Here is a 21,000-nt window from a genome sequence, read left to right on the forward strand (position 1 = left end):
TATTAATTAAATATTCTAAAAGTAAAAATAAAAAATATTACAAAATATAGTATTTGATGAGCGCTAAGGACATGATGAAGAGGTATAGAGCACAGCTGTAATTGTTTTCAATACAATGTCTCAAAGTCATATCTTCAAACAAATCTACTTAATATCACACAAAATAGCAACACCACGAAGAATCCAATGATCTGGGTTCTTGACAGTACACAGCCATAAAGGAGTGATGAAAGTGAGGTCGGTACGGCGTGGTTTTTTATAAACTGGACACTGAAAGGTGAAAATGCATACAATACAATACACTACAAATACTCTTTATTGTACACCTCATTGTAAAAAAAAAATATAAATAATACTAGGGAAGAAGTACAAGTTGAACAGCTGTAACAGAAAAGGAAAATAGAGTAGAAGAGACGAGTGTAAGCAGGATTTTTAAGAGTGAGAGTTTTAAGTGAACGAACAAATTTAGTATCATAGGAGATATTTTCTTAGTCAAGATACCGTCGACGTATGTGCTAAACAACCAATAGATAACAACACACTAGCAACTATTAACTACTGGTACAAAACATTTTACAATTCGAATACTTCAAATACCTGATAGAGCTTAGGGTCTTTGGGAGCGGTGGAGTTGATTGCGTAAATGTGCACGACAGGTAAAGCCGTGTACAGGACCTTCAGCGTAGATTCAATCAACCGCTGGTTGCGCCGATCCCAGCCCGCGCCGTCCAAAAACAAACCGTGCACAAACACACCTTCCTGAACAATTAAACAAATTTATAACTTAAAACCCAATATTGAATAGCGTGATACTAATTAGTATTCCGATTATCAATTATATTAGATATAGTCCTAATGTTCAAAAAGAGATCCCAGTTTAATTCGGATAACGAAAATAAAATACGCTTAAAACGTAACTAAGTATTTTTCTTATGAAGGCAAGCAAACCACTGCATGATGGAATGGATGAAATGTTCGCTACAACTATAGAACCTGATAATTTCTTAGCATGTGTATCACCATTAAAACATCGTCAACCAAATGTAATATCCCTGCCTGTACTACAGTACCCCCCACCCAAATTATAACATTGCGAATAGCGATGCGAAGTATTGCTCTTCGGCGATAAATCAACTGGTAACTGAGATTTATGTAGACACTTTGATGAGATTGGATAAAGGCCTACAACTGGTAAGTATTTCATCCTGAAACGCTCACTGTAAATTTATTGTTAAAATTGACTAAAAGAAAATTTTAATTAAATAAACGTCAGTAAATATTTAGTTAGGCTAATCACCGCAGGTGGAGCCTTTACTTCATCATAGATCGCTTTAGTGACGTCGTTGTGTAGAGCCACCATATCCAACGCCCAACCTTTGTGAGCTCTGGTCACTTCTTGTCGCATGGCCGTTAAAAACCCTGTTCATATTTTTTTATTAAGTAATTTGATTATTTTTTTTTTACATTAGCAGCCTGTAAATTTCCCACTGCTGGGCTAAGGCCTCCTCTCCCTTTGAGGAGAAGGTTTGGAGCATATTCCACCACGCTGCTCCAAAGCGGGTTGGTGAAATACACATGTGGCAGAATTTCGTTGAAATTAGACACATGCAGGTTTAAACACGATGTTTTCCTTCACCGCCGAGCACGAGACTGGGTTTGAACCCGAAATCATCGGTTAAGATGCACGCATTCTAACCACTAGGCCATCTCGGCTCATTATACATATACTTACTGCAAAAGTAATAAATGATTTTATATAATGTATAACAATAAAAACAAACCCCATCATAATTTATGACTTTGATAATAATTTCCTTTTTAAATGCTATTTTAAAATAAGAACCTTTAAAAATAGAGAGTTCCGATTCATACCTTGTGGATTAAAAAATCCAGTCATCCAAAATGAGAACGGTCTGGCCTGGAAGCACCAGGTCGAGAACTGAATGTTCCGCTCCAGAAATTCCGTGAACCAAAAACCGAGCGTGGACGACGACCATGAACCTTTCTGCCAGATGTTAGGCACTTTCGCGTCGTATATATTATCCAGTGAATCTCGTAATGCCTTAAATTTGCATTTTAATTGATGACTCAAAGAAATAATGTATAGTCGAAAAAAACAAAAAAAAAATTTTGCAAAAACGAATAAATTGGTCCATTTACATTACAATCAAATAATTATTTCTTTTTTTTTATAATTATATAAGCTAAAAAATATATTTATAGCATGACCAATAAATTGTTAATATTATGTCAATAGATTTTAGATGAATAATACTTTTTTTATTTTTTTTTAAAAATACTCAATGTGTGAGACATTTAGTATAAAAATAATACTGAAAAAAAATTTTTGGAATGTTTTCAATTAATAAATTATCGAATCCGCTACTTTCACATCCAGGCGGCCCGAATATCGTAGATCCATTAATGGATTATATGTCTCAATGAAATATCTTTTGGTTTTAGTGATATAGTATAATTACCTCATTCATAATAATAGTTCCGTCAATAGCGAGCAATAAATCTTTGAGCGTTGTTCTGACTAAAGAAATTACTTTCTGCATTCTATCAATTTCCTGTCGCAAAAATATAACCATCGAATTCAGTATTCCATAATACCTTAGCCTAGAATGAAGAAAATTATTTATGATATTGAAGAATAATATCAAATACAATTAATTAAAAAACTAAGATAAGATAATTTACCTTTCCTTAACCTCATGAGGATCAAAGTTAGGAGGAACTTTATCCAGCATTTCCTTACTTTGCCTATAAACTGACGCTTCACGGGTTTCCCCGCCACCCGAACTCGACTCTTTCGGTTGAATCGAAAGAATTGTATCCAAGAGCTCTTGTGTTAAATTTCTTTGATAACTGAATTTAAAACATGATAAATATTTAGTATTTAATTAATGGTTTAAATGTAGCTATTGTTATCAATCTTACGTAATATCTGCATTTGTATGTAATCCATAAGCTTGAGGTGGATCCACAGTTTTCATTTTCTCAATTTCTTCTAAATATTCGGGAATATTCTTGAACTTCATGATGCCATAATTCTTGTAAAATTGGAAGTCCTCGGAGAATAATTGTTCAGTTAACCAAACTTTGCAAAATGTGCCCAGTAAACGATTGTCATAATCATCAGTCACTCGACCACCGTATTGTACGGCCGAAACCATGTATCTAGAATAGGAATCCATTATAATTGTTTTTAAGTCTATTCAACAAGGAATTCATTGTCGTTAACAGGAATTTGAACCAGCCGGATCTGCATGTATACAAAATTAGTAACACTTAAGGGACCGTAGACATTAATTAATATTTATCAAATTTATTGAGAGCAATAGACATATTATGTAATAAGAAATTTTATCAATAGGTGAAGAATCAGACGTTGACAAAACAACTTCGACCGCAACATATTTTTTAATATATTATTGAATCCTATAAAAAATAAATATTGCACCAACCGCACTGTGGTCCAACTAACGGACTGTCCAGGCTCCAAAACGTCCAAATGATTCTGAACGAACATACACGAGGCTAACCAATCCGCCGAATTAAACTCATACGGGATATTCCAACCCAATGGACCAAACTTCCGTCTTTCTTGAACGACAGTGTGTAGGAAAGAAATCGTATATATAAGAGGCAGGTAGAACGGACTGTCGCTATAGTCTAGAAAATCTTGACTCATAGAATCATACGTCCTCATTAAACCTGCTTTTATACCTAAAAAATAAAAATATACCAATTAATTTCCTTTTAAAGAAAATGTTCTCTTTTTTTGATACTTCAACAAGTACTCACTATTATCAACATTCATACTGTAAAAACGACATTTTTACTTTTTTATTTATTCATAATATTAAAATACAATTAAAAATCAATAATGTACCCGATGGGGGTTCACAGGTGTATTTGATAGACATTTGGAGAAGAGTTATAGGAAACTTATCGTGTACTTCAGTTGTAATCCAGAGCCTAGAACACAAAAAATATTTTAAATTTAAAACAATTTAGAAAACTTTTATAAATTTTCTAAAAAACCCAAAAGAATTATTTACTAAAAGATAGCCAATCATGCAACATCAGATAGAAAGACTATCCCAACTACCTGACTAATAGTGACCATTCCTATGAAAATCGGATATATTGCTGGATAAGATTAATGAGGATGAGATGAGGTGATTAAACATTATACTTTTACAACTACTAATTAATTAGATTCTTTGCGACCAAGAGGTTTTCATAGACAAATTATTATATAAATGCAAATAATCGGTAATGAAAAACGAAGAAACTCAGAAAGAGTAAACTTATATTTAGAGAATGTCGCTTTTCAAAATGAAATTTAATTCTTGATACGCGATAATAGTTAACCAAAAACTTATTTTTTTCTTGAATTGAACATGCAAGCTTAATAGATTGCGAATATAACTCGAATTATAACCTGTGCTATATAATACAATTTGGGAATGATGAAAAATAGGAAGGATAAGAATATTCAGAAGTACAATAATAAAATAAATATTTTCATTTTTAACATTATTTTAATTCTTTTGTCAATGTTCATTCTGGTGATTGAAAAAATGGCCCTCAATTGAGCAAAACTCCGAGAAACTTTTTACTTCTCTGTTTTATGTGCTTTGCAAAAATTTCAAGGAACATAACATCTCAGTTCCCAAGATTGGTGGCGCATGAATTATGTTAGAAATGGTTAAAATTTCATACGGCACCAATATCTATGGACAAGTCATGACCACTTGTCATCAAGTGGCACATTTGCCTACCTATGCCTTTAAAAAATATTTAAAAATAATAAAACGAAAAATCCGACTTATAAATTAGGATGCGGCAGTGGCCCAATATTGCGCATGCAATATATCATTACATCTTATAAAACAAAGTCGTTTCCCGCTGTCTGTCCCTATGTATGCTTAGATCTTTAAAATTACACAACAGATTTTGATGCGGTTTTTTGTTTTTTTGAATAGATAGATTGATTCAAGAGAAAGGTTTATATGTATAATACACGCACAATATAGTAGAGAAAGACTGCTAATTTTAGAGGTTTCTAAAGTGATGTCGTAAATAAACACATTTTTGCGCTTACATTGCAAACGCTGGCTGAACCTTACGAGATAGATCACAATAATGTACTACTACAGTATTGTACATGTTATTTAAAAAGATCTACAAAAAAGTACGCAATGGTATATATCTATCTCTAAGGAATAGCCCACAACAACCATTTTTATCCATTACTTTTTACGAGAAATAATGGCTTATTTTCGAAGCAATTTTAAGCAATACAGCAATAATCCTTATCCAATTACGAATCCTTAAATACATTATGCATTTAATATAAATCAATATGGCCCTTTACAGCATGTAATTTAAATGAATATGTTCGAGGAATTACAGATTTAAGATGCAGGGACATAACGGTTTGTATTGTCTAATGTCTGAAAAACTGTGAACGTTGTAAGACATCCAGTACAATATTTAGTATCAGCATTGCACCCGCGCGAAGCCGCGTCGGGTCGCTAGTAAAAAATAATGCCATAATACACAAGTACCGGAAAATATTTGTATACCTAAATGTTTCATGAACTTTCTCTGGTTCCTTCTCCAACTCTGCAAATTGTTCCATAATTTCTATCATATATTCTAAACCAAGATGACAGTTTTGAAGCAACACCCACAATCCCTACAATGAAAACAAACGATAATCCAATTTATTGAAAGACTAAATCATGATTTATTAGACTAAAACAACTAGAGAACTAGCAATATGTCAATGATGACCGTTCATTATTAATAAGTTTATGACTTTATTATAAAATAACAGTACCTCTTTCAGAGCTCTATCAATAAGTTTTCTTGCGTGGACCTCTTGACCTTGTCCCATAGATATAGAGGAACACAAACACTCAAGTCGTTTTGCAGTTTGCTCAATAGATGGTGTTGGATCGGATCCCATGGCGAGGAACCCGATAAGTGGGACCAGTGGTCGTGATTCAACGACCATTTGCTGTTTTTATATGTATATATTAAAAAACGGATATATAGCAATTAAGCAACGAGAACAAAATAAATAAGAATTTACCTCATAATTAACAATAACTGCTTCAGAAAACTTCGGCCCCATTGAATTTATCACATATTTCCTGGAAAGTATTAAATTAACTTACAGAATATTTCATATCTCAAATGGAAATGGGAACAAAAATGAATGAAGCTGTCTTACAGACTCTGCGCCAATGTTCGATCAGGACACCACGACCGCACAACTAAAAGTTTTCTGAAAACATCTAGACTGTTGTATCCATCTGGTAAAGGTTCATCTTCAGGAGCTTCCTTGTCAAACCTTTACAAATATAAATATTCAATTAAATGTTAAAATTACGGTCAATATAATAATGCTAATGCTCTAAATCGTGAAACGAAAAAGCATTTTATTAAAAACGTAAATTTTGGTACGAGATAGATCGTTTCAAAACAGAGCGAACTAAATAGATGAAGCAATTTCAGCACACGATAAACTCACGAGTGCCTAAACTTTAATTTAACACATTACACGACCACGACTAATGCCGGCCATTATTTTAAAAAGACACCATCTTTTAAATCATTTCAACCATCTACGTAGTCGGTTTTGTAAAGTAATTTTTTTTATTTCATCAAACTCACCAGTTCTTCCAACCCTTTTCATTATTTGTGACTTGGTCGAGAATATTTGTAAATTGTCTTAAGCCGGAAAGTTGTACCAAATTAAGCCAAGACATATCAGTTACCCATTTGAATGGTTTCGGAGGACAAGCATTTAAATCTAACGCAGCACCTCCTGCATATACATTCATACATAATATTAGTTATAGTTATATTTTATCAAACGTACAAATGCTTGCACTAATATAAACTTATACGCGCCTTTTATAAATGTTTGAAATTCATCATAAGATATATATTCTCTCTGAATGTCGATCTTTAATGTTAGTAGTAGAGTAAATAGGTACTTGTGCTTTTCATAGAAACCTCGACTTATGTACTTCCACACGTCGTATGTCTGAGCGGAAAAAAATTACCAATTTTAATTACTAAGAAATTATATACAGCACGAAAAAAAAAATTTTTATATACATACTTTTTCTCAAACAAAATCGTACTTTATCAGTCAACAAACACGAATATTGTAATTAAATGTTTGTACATAAGGATATATGATTCATACTTTATGTACCGAAACCTTCCCATCAATATATAAGTGGAGTGGCACATAAAGTTCGTGAAAATAAAAAAGTCAACGTACCAAATACTCAATGATGAACGCAATCCTTTTAAATGTAATAGGACTCTGCGGCGACCGTTCCATGGAAATATCGAATCTTTCTAAGAATTGCGCCAAAGAGGTCTGGTACATGTTGCACACGAGCGACATGTTGCAAATCAAGAAATATAAGACCGAACCGCGAGTGGCCACCGGGCGAAACTCTTCACGTGCAATGTTAATTTTCTGTTCGGTTTCTTTGGCGCCATCTAGCTTCTCTCTGACCTAAAATGAATTTTAATTTAATTTACGTATTGATAGACGATATAATAATATAATTGACGATAATTTTCAATAGTCAAAGAAAAAGGAAAAGGAAACTTTTCCTTTGACTATTGTAGGAAAAGTTTCCTTTTCCTTTGACTATTGTCATGTATCTGAAGTGATGGACATTTTACAATGCTGTCTAATATTAGGCAATTATATTGCAATTGGCAATGCTTGTTTATTTTTTTATTAACACATTTATCATTTCATGAATTCACATTTATTACAAGAAGAATTATTTATTACAAAAAGCATAGTCTGTCTGTATACTATCTATCCATATACTATCCGTATGTATGCAATGATTCATTTCCACTGGAATAGTCGGTATGTCCTGGGTTGCCACACATATTATAATTCAAAATTATGATTGGATCTATTTCTGTTTCACTTAATTCTACGCGTGTTGACTACACAAATTTGCCGTAATTTTAGTCTAAAATACTAAATTTCTTTATAAAAAAGTTTCTTGTAATATAATTTACCCAGTTAATCATAAATTCACAAAGCCATACCTCTGTCGCAGTAGCCTTAGTAATATTCAGAACTTGAATAAGTGACACATCTTCTACAAGAGAACCTTGTATTGTAGTCAGTTTGTGCAACAGATTTTCTTCTAGTTCCTGCATCTTTCGACGATTGGCTGTTACGTCCATTATCAACTGAGTACGTTCCGCTTCCATCTCCGCTTTCTCCGTCAAGATCACACGACCTAATAGCTGATCTTCGAGACCTAAACAAGAAAATATCTTATAATACGCGTGGTCTAAGCTGATTGGGCTGAAGTTAGTCACGAATGGTAAAAACAGTTTTTAATGTCAGGAGCGCAGTTCAATAGATAACAAACTAAAAACTAAACTAAAACTATTGTATATATATATATATAACTATTATATTTTATTTTATTAACTAATTAAGAATATATGTTATTACACATTACAATTACATAAATAGTTGTTAATCGTTATTATCGATTATATCGGATTTATTCGATTTTTTATTTCTTTGATTTTTTTAATGTAAATGTAACTAAGAAACGCCATCAGCAAAGTCATCTTCATCTAGTAGTAATGAAAGAAACTGTCTATGTTTATTGTTAATTTAGTTCATTTAGTCGATTGAAACCTAGTTTTAGACTAGAAAGGATGATGGCAAGATAAGTCTGCACAAAATCATAATTTAACATTTTATAAAAATATTTTTACTATTTCCGAAAAAATAATGTATGTATTTATATATATATGTACATCAAAGTCAAACTTCTCGTACCTTTCGTACGTGTAAAATCTTTGTCTAACCATAAGATTAGACGCTTATGAACGACATTTATTATATCTACTTATATATTTGTTTGATCAAAACGAAAGGCTTTAAATAATCTGTTGAATATTTCACCTTGCATAGTGACCGTAAAGTCTATTATAGAAGTTCTAGCAGATATTTCCGGCGTGTAGGCAGGGTTAGGGAGCTTCGTCGTTATATAGATTTTGTGACCCGCAGTGACATCTATTTCCTTATCCCCTAATTTTACCTACCACCACAATTAGATATAGTTTAAGAACTATAAATACTGAAATAGCTTAGAAAAAAAAAATTAAGATGTTCTTACTTTATACGAAGAACCGATTTTGATGTAATTCTTTTCCAAAACATTATCTAAAGCTGGATCGAGTTCCTCGGCTACGTCTTCAATCAACATTGGTCTTCCAAGAGATACACAATCTTCTACATGGTTTCTGAAAGTTCAATATACTCAATCAGTTTAAGAAAATACCTTTCCAGATTTAAATAAATTTAATGTTTCCAAGATACTCACCTAAAATATTTATGATTGAGAGTAGTAACGATAAGATCGTTAAATTTCTCCATATTCTTTATCCAATTCTTCCCTTGCGTCTGAGGGTCAATTAGCAACGGGAAACGAGACGCTTTAGTTACAATAATTCCATTTTGTACCGACAACTCATCAGTTGGTAACCCGCATAAGTTCCAATCACCAACCTGATTAAAATTACTTTATTAACTTTTCTCCATTAATCTACAGATTTACAATAACATCTGTATAATTCTTATCTTAAACTAATTTATGATTCATGTATTATTAAAGACTAAAAAGCTCAGTTATCATTTTTTCCTCATTTGTATAACCTGTTTTTTTCTATATATAAAAACATATTGAAAATAAAAACTTAAAACATGCAAATTCATTAAAGTATTTTTTCTTCCTGTAAAAAAAATTGTCCATATGTTGTATTTGGGGGACCGGCGTCAAGTCCGCTAGAAAACTCTAAAAAATCTCCGACACCCACTCCGTTTCTTTGAGAATTTCGCCCACTGAGATTTATTTATCTAACCACTATACTCCATCCCACCATTTATTTTACTTTTGACGTAAGGACGTCTAAGAAGTTACAAAATTAAAGACTCATCATTACTTGATTCCTCAAAATATATCTTCACTCACGAAGGCGCTCCCCTCTACGTTAAATTAACATCGGCTAGTTAGTATCGCTGGTGCTTACAAGGTGATGTATGTATTTCAAGTAGCGTGTCAAACGCCAATGTCAATGCTAATCAAGTCAAAACTAGAGCTCAGATTAGCTGAATAGTAATGACAGAAATAAAAATCAAGTCTTCTATTTTTTGACTTTTCTTTCCACCTGTCTCATCGAGACTAAGCAAAATCGTGGCACATTTGTTCTTTTTTTACTATTTTTATTTACGATCCCAATCGGTTCTAACATCAAAGAAGATTCGACGGCAGAATAAGCCAATATATCGTGGTACTGGTTTATATAAAGTTGTAATCTCTATTATTGAATAACTAGGTGAAAACCTGGCTTCGCTCAGTTAAAATAATTAAAACTAAACAAATATAAATATAATAACTACTGTACCCCTGCACGAAAATATTATTTGGAACACTTTCTGAATGCACCCGTAAACGTCAAACATGGCCGATCGTTAAACTGTTATGTCATTGAATTTCATTGATTTAATATCGAAATATCTTCATTATGCGAATTTTGCGGATATATATGTTATTGACTAAAAAATTATTATTTATTAACGATCTATAATCGGGTCTTTCTTAGACGTACACGAAATTATTAATATAGAAGATACAATTATATGCAGACGAATAGCACTGTCAAACAAAACTATCAACTGCTATTATTTTACAGGGCTGTCATTTTTTCTTAGGTGCAGTACTACACAGCTTCTTCTGTTTCAGGCCACTACTGCTAGATTCTAGGTTCTCGTTGGATTCTTAGATCATTTTCCCCAATGTTCGAGCTCTGATACCTAATTCTATGCGACACAGTTTTTAACTTGCGTCACTACTGTAAGATGTACACCATTACGATTTTCCCTTTGCAAAATTATTACGAAACCGCAAGACAAACTTTCTTCACTGCCCTTTAAGCTACATAACATTTCACAAGAATGAAGATTATTGGGCAGATCAATAAACCTTCATTTTATATAAGATCGGCTAATATAAAAAAATGAATTGACAACGCATTGGGACAACACTAATTGATTAATACTCGAAAGATGATGTCAAAAATAAATAATGGATTAGAGGAGCAGGCGTAGTCTTTTCGATAATTAAATCATGTATAACGGCAAACAAAAAAATTAAAATTTATTTTCTTATCTTACCGTAGCAGCATCCGTTAATTGATCAGTGATGCTTAAATTTATAGAAACAGGTATTTTTCTTCGCAATAACTCGTGCAGCCAATTCTGAATTAACAATATTCTGAACTCTTGATTAAATGGTCCCGTGTAGGATAAAAATCTGAAATAAATTCAATTGCACAATCCGAGCATAAACTTTTTATTACTTATATTAAATGATGAAGGAATATATGTAGCATACCCAGTGAGGAGCAGTATATCACCAACAAGCCGCTCTATCTCAGATTTGAAGAGAGCAGACTGCTCCGTCCAGCGGATTCGTTCGCCGCTCAGACCGTTGATGAGCGCAGTGGCCGCGTCCATCTTCTGTTGGCATTTTGCCGCGTCGTCTAACACCGCCTGCTTCAACGACATCGCCTCTTCAAACTGACGCTGAACTTCACCCAGTTCTCGCTATAATGAGAGATGATGTGAGATTTACTTAAGAATATACGCTTAAAACTTAATAGAATATATAAAAATATATTTAATCAACTAGCTAGATGTTATTTAAATTACGTTTTAGATCAGTAGTTTAAGTACAGCACCATGATCTAGAAAGAATGGGCGCGAAATATATGCAAAAAATTGTCTTTAATCTGATATCTAACCTCTTTTGCCTGTAATAATGCTTCAGCTGATTCGAGTTCTCTCTTAGCAGCTTGATATTTGCCCTGCATCACAGCTAGATTAGCTTTCAATGGTAATACATCCTTGTTCACTGAGTAAAATTGGGCCATCGCAATAGTCCATGAAATTAAACCAGCGACATTACCACAAGCAATCTTAGCTGCCTCGAATGTATATTGACTGAAAAATATTATGTAATACATTAAAACCCTTTCTTGATTTAGGATTATTTATTAAAATAATTGTTTGTTTAAATATGTTTAATACCTAAAACTAAAATAAGGCTGCAGTAAATCCACCATTTCGGCATTAATTTCATCCTTAGGATAAAACTTTAAATTGTTCAAAAATCTTGCATCCGCCATGACCTACACAATTGGTTAATTAATTAACTCCTATTTTTTTTTATTTAAAGACGTTATCATATTTTGAAACAATGTTTTTATAGCTTGACAGCTTACTTTCAGTGACTCGGCCCAAGATGCAGTCAGGAACTGTTTTTCTGGATCAGGTCTAATTGGATCAATACGTTTTCTAAATAGCAGTATTACGGCGTCCATAATCAGAGTAATAAGATACGGTGGCTTGCCCAATTTTCGTACGGTTGCTATATCTGCTGCGTTTATAGTCTAAAAATTGAAATATTTAAATTTAAAAATAAACAATAATGTATGTATGTATGTATGTATGTATGTAATATGTACATAAAAAAATAAATGATATCTGTAAGCTTATAATATAAATCCATTATCGTAAACAGGTAAAAAGCATATATTAATTTTGGGTCGTACTTTGTCTTGGCTTTTAACTTAATTATTTTGACTTTATATTAATTATAATAGTTTAAATTTAAAAGCCTAACCTTTTAATATAGTGTAAATAAAGAGTACCTGTAACGCTGCCTCAGCAGCATCCAAAGCTGGTTTAGCAGCAGCAAGTTTTTCTTCAGCAACGGCAGTCTCAGCGGCAATCACACTCACAAGTTTCACGGCACGGTCTTTAACAGCCAAAACCTCTGCCTTAACTACTTCAGCTGCAGCTGCCGATTCTGCTACTGCAGCCAAAACCTAGTCAAATATTAATTAAGTTAAATTCAAAACTAGCGTCTATGATCCCAATAGAATACGACCGAAAAATAGTTTGAATAATTTATCAATTAGAATTTATAAACTCATATTCTGATGTGCTATTAGTTACTGGTTATTACCCTAAAAATAATTTATGGAGATATTGAAACAGCAGCATGTAATGAGATAAATTCAAGAGTTGTAATAAACAATATTTTATAAATATTTATAAATATATAATATTTTACCTCTTCTGCTTTAGCTGTTGCTTCCTTTATTTCCATTTCTTTTACCTCAAGCTCTTTTTTAAGTACATCGACACTTGCCGCAGCTTCTACCAGTTTGTCTAATCCCGTTGTCATTCTATAAAATTACAGTATAATAATTAATTTGACCTATTTTTAATTGGAAAGATATATTAACTTGATAGAGATCAAATAACAAACCTCCTTGCCAGTTCAGCTATTTGCATGTGCTTCTCCTTATATAACACCTTATACCCTTCGAGGAAAGATAGATAGGATTTGGGGGTGACATGAGTCTGTCGCCTAAACCTCTCATAGTACATGGAGCATGTATCAGCCACGTTATCTTGCACCATGCCCATTATCTCTATCAGCTGTTGTTTTGTTTCATTTGAGCATACCACCTTGAATACAAAGATAGATTTTATAAAATAAGGCTTCATTTTTACACGATACAAATTTATCAATAAAATATAATTTTTATAATGTCATTATTTATGGACAGCAGAATCCTAAGTCTGTAATATAATAGCAATAATCGCTAAGTTCATTTGAAATATAAAAAAATCACTGACATTAAAATCACAGAGGAAATGGTGAGCGACTTCAATTAATGCCTCTCTTGGCCATTTTTGAAACCAATCCATCGTTGATCCCGAAATGAGCCCAGGGAATTTCATAGCCCTGCTCCGGAATTTTTCGCCGACCTTTATAAAATAAATTTATTGTTTATCAGTTGCTATGGTACAGTAATACTCAGAAAACAGTTCAAAAACTTTATATAACCGGCGAGAAACACAAGACAACATGAAGATTTGCCCTCGACCGCATTATAAAGTATTCATACAATACATCCGGTACTGGTATTCTCTTTGGAGCGTATTTCTTCATGATTGGCGTCAACTCGTTAAGTATCTCATCTATAAATAGCACAACATATTAAAATTTCTAAAAACGTACAATTTGTATTTTTTCTAAGATTATTGCAAACTATTATGTGAATAAAAATGATTAGATATTTCACCATAATCATACAATATATACGACATACATATATGATGTTTTCTTACAGAGCATTTTTTTTAAACGCGGAACTATAGTATTTTAATATATGTACAAACTTATAATAAAAAGAGAAAGCTTTAAACCGAGATGATTTAATTATCAATATCAATCAATATTCATACCCATTTCATCCTTAGGGAAAAGGTTAGCTATTTCACCCGAACTCAGGATATTGTTCAAAAATTCGAGAAATTGTTCATCTTTAATATCGTTGTCCGTAAATATGAACGAGACGCCTTGTCCCTGGAGACCGGCCATCCGGTACAAAATTTTTATATCGTCCATGAAATTGTTGACATTGTATGCTCTTGATTGGAAACAATAAAAAACATAATAGTTAAAATAATAGTTACTACACGCATATTTCGTATGACTTAATTAAATTTATTATCTAAATTATTTGAGAAGTATTGAAAAGTTACGCTTTTCAATACTTCTCAAATAATTTAGTATAATATAGTATAATGCAGCGTACCTTGTTAATGTTATTTGATAAAATGAAAAATTGGCAATAAATGTAGCCAACTTTGTTAAACTTTGTTTACCAGAACCGCCAACTCCAACGAGTAAGGCGTTTCCACTGAAATAAAAAGAAAATCAGCTAAAGGTACTATATGAAATACATATGATTATAAAAGTGAAGTATAAGTACCGTGCTGTATTGATAATTCTCGATATGATAAACAAGTGGACCATCGCATCAAGGAAGAAAACCAAATCTAAATGAGCTCCTCTGATTGCGTCATTGAACTGTTCTTGGAATTGACCTAGTTTCATTAACACGAAATCCCACCTATTTTGTAAAAAAAAATAAGCTTACTTATTTTCTGTTAATTTGTGTTTCATAAAATCAACAATAACAGCAAATTTATTAGTGTTACAAACTTAATATTTATTTTTATTTGTAATATATTTGTAGTAAACTAACGACGGTATTTCTTCATATATTTTAGGAGCATCAGTACTAAAATCTTCTTCTTCGTCGCCAGTTGGATCGACTGGTTCGCGTAAGAAGTTAACGAAGTACGTCTCTTCTTCAGGGAACTCGTTGACCAAATCCGGCAATTCTTGGGTGGCAGTCTTCCAAAAATTGGCCACAAACCAATCTTTGTCATCAAATGTCGTAAATCTATTTTCCATTAGACAAGATATAAACTCGTTGAGCAATTTTTAAAATTATAATTGTTATCCGATTTTACATTATAGATATATAAAAGTAAAAAAGGAATAAATACAAACATCCCAAAAAAAGTACCCAATTTTTCTTACGATTGCTATATTTTTCTTAATAATAATAGTAAAAGATTGCATATTTTTAATAATTTTCTCTTCACACATTAAAATTATATTGCAATAAAATATTACCTGTCTGATATTACTCTTAAGCATTCGTGAAACCATAATTTCAGGCCAGTTTTGATGTTTTGCAACTCATCTCGCTTAATAGTGAGTATACCTTCCCAAATTCTGGACAGATCCCGGAGATTGAACACATAGTGAAACTTCGCTGGCGTTGGTAACATTTTTACCTATAAGGAGAGGACCGGACATGCGCTACTATTATACGAATATATTTTCATAACTTTACTTTACTTTATCGTATTTAACTTACCTTTGTCTGTTGCCACATTACACGTGTAACAGGTACTAATCTCGGCATAAAATCTGCAATCTTCTTATCAAATCGCGTCTTGCAAAAGTAACCAGCACTTATAGTTTCTGTTAAAAATTACACATTAAATGAACACGGAATTATTTATTAACGAAAGAACTGCTTAAACGATAAGTACTCACCAAAGATTTTATCCATTGAAACGTTGCTTGGTAGTGTGCAGTTAAATATATTAAACTGGCGTTTTAATCGTGGAGGGATATCATTTCGTCCACCCCCTGTAACAAAGTTAAATTTGATTCAGACTTGAATATTCAAGGTCAATTCAAAATGAATACTTTTAAAATGACTATAAAGAAGGATTGGTAAATCAAAGGCATAAATAGAAATTAACTTGTACTTAATATAATTTTATTAGTTTCTTGGATTATTTACGGATCAATATTATATAATACTGAAGGCACCTCTGTAAATTTAAATTTCGACTCACCAGGATGAATCATTGCCCCAAACATTTGTATATCCGCAATTATTATAAATTCTCCGGGTTTATCCAATGAGTAGAAACCTCCACATTCCATCATTTGACGAACTATTTCGTTTGTTACCTATAACACATTTCAATTTTTTAACGAAATATCGAGTCGAAATATTTATCTTCAGAACCAAATGCTTTTATTAAAGCTGATTAAGACACAAAAGTAAAGTAACAATAAAATCCCTAACTACTTTTTATTTATAGCAAGCTTTGAAAATATAAACATATATTTTGGAGAACAAAACTACGGTTAACTCGTGATAAAAAATAAATCATTTATAAAGGGAATATTATTAAATAATTAAAATAATTACTATCAATATTTAAAACGGGATATTTACCATGTTTTTATTTTTAATTTGGTGGAGCTCGATATTTCGACATTATCTACGAATGTCTTGTTCACGAAACTGATGTTTGCGGGTGATGTTGATCAACATGGTAAATATCCCGTTTTAAATACTAATAGTAATAAAAAAAAATAACCAGGTCAATTTAAAATCTTATAATTAAAATGATCTTTATAATATATATATTAGTACCTGGTCACCCCATTCGTTGACGACAGGCATATTTATATCGTCTACAAAAACTGTCATCGATCTTCCACCAGGTGGACCATAAGTCATGCCTACTCTTTTTTCAACATAGGACTCGATAATTCTCTAGTTAACATAAATAAATAATTAACCATCCGATACACGAGACAAGAATATGCTAGTGAGGACATTAGAATACTCTCGATATCTGGATGCCAGAAATACAAACAACTTGTACAATTTAAGTATATAGAAATAATTGGAACGAGCTGGGATCGAAGGTGAGACGATTCGAATAACCACAAACAACAAGATCCAGCATTTAAATTACAACACTCAAAACATAAAATAATGGAACAAAATAAAATAATTGGTCGAAAATTCGGATTTGTTTCGAAAATTTCGCTCAAACGTTATATATTTTAAAGAATACTGAAGCTTTTGCTCCTGAGGCTTAAAAATTAATATTATTACATTTTCACGACTAAGTAGAAATATTTGAATTTACCTGAAACATATTTGGAGTGGTGGCTGATGAGAAATTTATCATCTTAAATAATTTAACTTCATTGTCATACTTAGCCATGTAACTTTTGAGCATTACAGTTTTGGCAGTTCCTTGTTCACCGATCAATAAAACTGCCTTATTTTGTTTAGCAATTGTATCGATTAAGAATGATATACAAACATTATCAACGTTAGGCACTAGAATAGAAGCATACTCTGGTACGCTGTCTGATGGATAAATAAAATCTTCAACGCTTTCAGACCTGAAATATTTATTTATTTGTTATGTCTTAAACAAATGACTAGCTTGTACTGTTTTTATTTATATTTACGTTTATTTGTCTAATTTTAATTATGCATAATTGTTATTATGGGATAATTCACCAGTGTTGCCAGACGCCGACCTCATTGACCATATACTCGAAGGGCATGACCCATTCTTTAGAGCGTGCTCCGGGCCAATCGATACGAACTGGTAGTTTCGTCATAAATTCCGCCATACGATAGCGAGCATCCAACTCTAGAACTGTTCCCAGGGACCACATCATCGCGAATACAAACAATCGTTCTAAATGTCGGTCCGTGTGCAGTTCTAGTATAAAAAACATCTTATGGAATTAAATATATCTTAAAATTAATTATTAATATTTATTATCCAACAAAAGACTAACATTCGAGCTAAAATAAAACGTTTAAATCATATAGTGACTTACTGCCGCCAGGAATTTCAATTTGCAATAAGCCCATTAGGACGTCAATACATTGTCTGAAAAGTAAATCAGCTATACTACTAATGTATTAAATATTTTGACACACGTCCACACGGACAAGGAAAATTAAAATATAACACAAGAGATATGTTAAATAGAACTAGGCATACCTGATGTAAATAGCTTCTAGTAACTTCATTTTAGCCGGCAGTTTTTGTTGTACGAAGGAGTGAACGTCATCGTATACCTTATTAAAAGCGACTCTGAAACAATCTGCCTCTTTTTGTGGTCTAGTTTTTAGCCACCCCTGAGAAATAAACAAATTCGACTCGTGATCCAACTCATTATTTATTTTATAGAATCTATATTTTGATTACTCATATGTATTCAAAAATCAGAAAAGTTTGTTACTGCCCAATTTGAATCAACCAAAATAACTCTACACATTAGAATCTTGACTAAACATTTTTTTTACAGTATTTTGTTGACATTCCTTCAACTATATCTACAATCTCAGTAGTAGCTTCACTCACTTCCAAGATTGGTTGCCACTTAAGCACAGAAGACGATAAGAAAACCATGCCCATACGACTGACGGTAGCAGGCGAAGCATTGTCCACATTGTCCGGCTCAAATACCAGCTTACTATTCTGTGCCATTGAAATACGATCACCATTTGCCAGTGTCAAGGTCTTATTATCATCTAACACTGAATTTAAATTTTCAATCCAAACTGCATCGACTGGGCCATCTGTTGAATTATTAGCTTATTTTAATTACACACAGGAAAATTTATATTTCGAAATGTCATATATTTGTAAATTTTCTACTAATTTGTAAAATTTTCCTATTATATATATATATATATATATATACTATTTTTTAACAAATTTCTGCTACGATGGTCGATTTTAACGGACTGTAATCAACCTAAAAGGGCAACGCATAAAACTAAAGGATATATATGATTTGCAAGCCACGGTAAAGATCTCGTTACATCACCAACATATTTTAACTTGAGATTTGTACTGAAGATTATTCGACAGAAAAACTCTTACTTTCTACCAGCCGTAACTTGAGTATTGCACTTCACGCAAGTTTCTTGATCTAAGATTTCATAAATCAATTTCACTTGTAAAAAAAATATTTTAAAAATTTTATACAAAACATATTGTCTTACCTAAAACGATCCAAGTAGTGTCTGATTTCTTAACTTTCAATGCTCTCCGCCACAATGTGGAAAATATACCATCAGTCCAATCGTTAGTCGCTACATCTAACCGACCGAACATTTGTGGAGCTGTAATGGCCTAAAAAAAAAAAGAAAATCGTATTTAAGCTTATTACATAAAAATGGAATCTAAAGAAAAATAGTTTGAACAACTAACTTTAGGATTCATTCTCATTTCTTTATGAGGTCTTCCGACTTCTGTCAAAGCAGACATCAATGTATGAATACACGTAGTCTTCCCGGATCCAGTTGGACCCATCGTCATAAGTCCGTGTCGTACGAGCGACGTTTCATACAATTGAATAATCTTTAAGTTCCATTCAGGATGATTGACTAAGCCGGTTCGATCCGCGACCACGCCAATAGCACGTTGCATCTCCCTAAAAATGACACGATTTTTGAATAGTTCTTTATTTAAAATCATTTTTACTATACATAAACTTACTTATGTGACGTTTGACTCAGCTTAATGCCAGGGAACAAATCTTCAATTAGGGATACGAATAAGGGTTCGTCTTCGTCCACAAGTTTTGATACATTCATTTCTCTATAAATATATTGTATTATGAATATTAAACAAAATAAGTTTTATTTTAATTTTAAATAATAAAATAAGATACTTTATATTTTATAAAGAACAAATAGTGTTAATTACTTCAATACTCTCATCATAATGTTTTCTTCCGTACTGTCTGGATTTGCCCGTTTCTGCGAGCCCATGGTCCTCAAAACGGACAAAATATTACGAAGTCCAAAATCGTAATGTACTTGTTTTGATAACTGTTCTTCGCAGAGTTTATACAGTGTGAAAAACTTACGAGCTGTAAGTAAAGTGCAAACGTTATAGATAGTATATACAAATTTAACTAAATTATGTGCCGTATATTATAAGTTACCCAATAAAATATTATCCTTAAAACCGCAACTGGCCAATTTCACCCTGATAATGATCTGCCTATCTGGTACCATCATGGCCACGGATCGAAACTGAATCTTCAAATTTTCTGGTAATTCTTGTCGACCAGCATAACCGGGATTCATTGTGATAATGAAGGCAAACTCTGGATTTAAGCTCACCGTATCGCCATCGCTGAATAAAAATTGATGTACAGAATAAATATATACATACAAGAATAAATATATAAATATATATATACAAAACAACGAGATATTTAATATCATTCATATAGCTATACCTGAAAATAAAGAAATCTTTCTTTTGTCTTCGTGCTGTAAGGCAAATATAAATCTGCTGTGCTGCTACAGACAACACAGGTAATTCAATACGGTTAAACTCATCGAAACATCCCCATGTACCAGATTGCGCTAGGCCTTTGTAGATGCGGCCCAATCCTGTAACAAAATTTTGATATGACATTATTACCAAGACTGATATTATTACATCTTATAAAATCACTAAAGCCCCAAAGAGGTGTCTTATAAATAAAAAGGCTTAAGGCGATCTCATATTTTACTACATGTTTGTTGATTCATAATCTTGTTTCACCATCAAGTATGATTTGGATCAAATACAAATTCTAAGTTGCTTGCTAGGATTTTTATCCGTTACTT

General features: G+C 32.4%; 1 protein-coding gene across 1 annotated transcript in view; it reads right to left on the reverse strand.

The window, feature by feature from the left end:
* Positions 1-77: 77 nt before the first annotated feature.
* Positions 78-21,000, reverse strand: part of LOC113394680 (dynein axonemal heavy chain 8) — a 37,760-nt gene continuing 16,837 nt past the window's right edge. Inside the window, exons 42-91 of the mRNA XM_064216081.1 lie at positions 20,625-20,781; positions 20,325-20,518; positions 20,084-20,249; positions 19,874-19,975; positions 19,586-19,808; positions 19,378-19,507; positions 18,731-18,948; positions 18,368-18,504; positions 18,201-18,253; positions 17,872-18,079; positions 17,489-17,750; positions 16,984-17,106; positions 16,394-16,511; positions 16,086-16,181; positions 15,904-16,010; positions 15,657-15,820; positions 15,220-15,420; positions 14,944-15,084; positions 14,767-14,871; positions 14,414-14,598; positions 14,013-14,146; positions 13,802-13,933; positions 13,428-13,630; positions 13,230-13,344; positions 12,805-12,981; positions 12,376-12,543; positions 12,182-12,282; positions 11,896-12,094; positions 11,487-11,698; positions 11,267-11,405; positions 9,417-9,601; positions 9,210-9,336; positions 8,996-9,131; positions 8,116-8,333; positions 7,316-7,558; positions 6,937-7,072; positions 6,697-6,850; positions 6,254-6,373; positions 6,113-6,173; positions 5,858-6,037; positions 5,601-5,713; positions 3,899-3,984; positions 3,471-3,732; positions 2,944-3,183; positions 2,704-2,871; positions 2,481-2,622; positions 1,873-2,062; positions 1,298-1,419; positions 598-759; positions 78-270 (exon numbers count right to left, since the gene is read on the reverse strand). Of these exons, the coding sequence (XP_064072151.1) occupies positions 145-270; positions 598-759; positions 1,298-1,419; positions 1,873-2,062; positions 2,481-2,622; positions 2,704-2,871; positions 2,944-3,183; positions 3,471-3,732; positions 3,899-3,984; positions 5,601-5,713; positions 5,858-6,037; positions 6,113-6,173; positions 6,254-6,373; positions 6,697-6,850; positions 6,937-7,072; positions 7,316-7,558; positions 8,116-8,333; positions 8,996-9,131; positions 9,210-9,336; positions 9,417-9,601; positions 11,267-11,405; positions 11,487-11,698; positions 11,896-12,094; positions 12,182-12,282; positions 12,376-12,543; positions 12,805-12,981; positions 13,230-13,344; positions 13,428-13,630; positions 13,802-13,933; positions 14,013-14,146; positions 14,414-14,598; positions 14,767-14,871; positions 14,944-15,084; positions 15,220-15,420; positions 15,657-15,820; positions 15,904-16,010; positions 16,086-16,181; positions 16,394-16,511; positions 16,984-17,106; positions 17,489-17,750; positions 17,872-18,079; positions 18,201-18,253; positions 18,368-18,504; positions 18,731-18,948; positions 19,378-19,507; positions 19,586-19,808; positions 19,874-19,975; positions 20,084-20,249; positions 20,325-20,518; positions 20,625-20,781 (7,841 nt within the window). The 3' untranslated portion in view covers positions 78-144. The remainder of the gene's footprint in view (positions 271-597; positions 760-1,297; positions 1,420-1,872; positions 2,063-2,480; positions 2,623-2,703; positions 2,872-2,943; positions 3,184-3,470; positions 3,733-3,898; positions 3,985-5,600; positions 5,714-5,857; positions 6,038-6,112; positions 6,174-6,253; positions 6,374-6,696; positions 6,851-6,936; positions 7,073-7,315; positions 7,559-8,115; positions 8,334-8,995; positions 9,132-9,209; positions 9,337-9,416; positions 9,602-11,266; positions 11,406-11,486; positions 11,699-11,895; positions 12,095-12,181; positions 12,283-12,375; positions 12,544-12,804; positions 12,982-13,229; positions 13,345-13,427; positions 13,631-13,801; positions 13,934-14,012; positions 14,147-14,413; positions 14,599-14,766; positions 14,872-14,943; positions 15,085-15,219; positions 15,421-15,656; positions 15,821-15,903; positions 16,011-16,085; positions 16,182-16,393; positions 16,512-16,983; positions 17,107-17,488; positions 17,751-17,871; positions 18,080-18,200; positions 18,254-18,367; positions 18,505-18,730; positions 18,949-19,377; positions 19,508-19,585; positions 19,809-19,873; positions 19,976-20,083; positions 20,250-20,324; positions 20,519-20,624; positions 20,782-21,000) is intronic.

The sequence above is a fragment of the Vanessa tameamea genome, chromosome 2 (genome assembly GCF_037043105.1).
Source record: "Vanessa tameamea isolate UH-Manoa-2023 chromosome 2, ilVanTame1 primary haplotype, whole genome shotgun sequence".
In the NCBI taxonomy this organism is placed as follows: Eukaryota; Metazoa; Arthropoda; class Insecta; order Lepidoptera; family Nymphalidae; genus Vanessa; species Vanessa tameamea.